Source organism: Plasmopara halstedii (assembly GCF_900000015.1).
Source record: "Plasmopara halstedii genome assembly, contig: Scaffold_816, whole genome shotgun sequence".
NCBI lineage: Eukaryota > Oomycota > Peronosporomycetes > Peronosporales > Peronosporaceae > Plasmopara > Plasmopara halstedii.
Window position 1 is genome coordinate 2346179 of NW_020187732.1, and position 958 is coordinate 2347136.

At 47.7% G+C, this 958-nt stretch overlaps 1 protein-coding gene across 1 annotated transcript; it reads right to left on the reverse strand.

The window, feature by feature from the left end:
- Positions 1 to 667: 667 nt before the first annotated feature.
- PHALS_14426 (uncharacterized protein) lies at positions 668 to 958 on the reverse strand (the record flags this gene model as incomplete). The annotated part of the gene is made up of 1 exon (XM_024730240.1): positions 668 to 958. One exon carries the CDS (start codon positions 956 to 958, stop codon positions 668 to 670), a length of 291 nt encoding a protein of 96 aa, XP_024580537.1.

Genomic DNA, 958 nt, shown 5'->3' on the forward strand with positions numbered 1-958 from the left:
GGGAATGCTTCAATTGTCTGTTTGCACTTCACGCATCCACCTCAAGATCTTCATACCTTGTTTTTGCGCAGTTATACCATTTGACATCTTCATCAAAATATCATCATCTGTATGACCCATGCAAATGCACAATAGCTTCCACTGGCACTCAATTCCCGAGTATCGCACCGATCGTGCCCCCTCTTACTGATAGTGCAGCGTGAAGCCTTTTCGCTCCTTGTATCAGTTGAAATAGCACATTTTTTATCAGATGGTACACGAACCACGCTAATTTTCCTACTTCATCCACGTTCGCCAGGTTTTCTTACTACCAGTAAACGTCTGTCAAGCCCGGGATAAGCAGGACCACAATCCTGGATATGCGCCTTCCATCAAAACTGATTAGCTTCACTTTCAACGCTTAGTTCTCTGCCGTTCATAATCTTATCTTCAATGCTGGCTTGTGATCGACCAAATTACTCTAATCAGGGGTCATGTGCGAAGTCGCGCCGCTGTCACGATTGATCGTTCCTCATCCACAGCAAATACTGCATCACCCCCGCTAGAATGAATCCCAGCCGGGCAGTCCCATTTCATGTGACCCATCTGGTCGCAGTCTAAACACTGTACTGTGCAATCGCTCCCCTTCGCGGCGCGTAGCTCTTGTGACCGCTTCCTTGTGTACCCTTTAGCCGCCAGTCTTTTCAGTAGTGAGAAACGCTGTCTCAGTGGCTTCCTTCTTCTGTAACTTTTCCGAATCCTTCAACAGCTTCTTCTTGACTTCGTTCGGCGTGATATCCTTAAAATTTCCGCGATAAAATAAACCAGCTTTTACTCTTACGGCAAGCTGCCCAGCCTTCAAATCGTCTACTGGCTCTCCCGGCGTCTGTAGTCCCACAACCACTTCGTCAAGCACGTTTAGATGTTCCGCCATGCGAGCGCCACTGTCCATCTTGAACCCATGGAGACGACAAGTCAT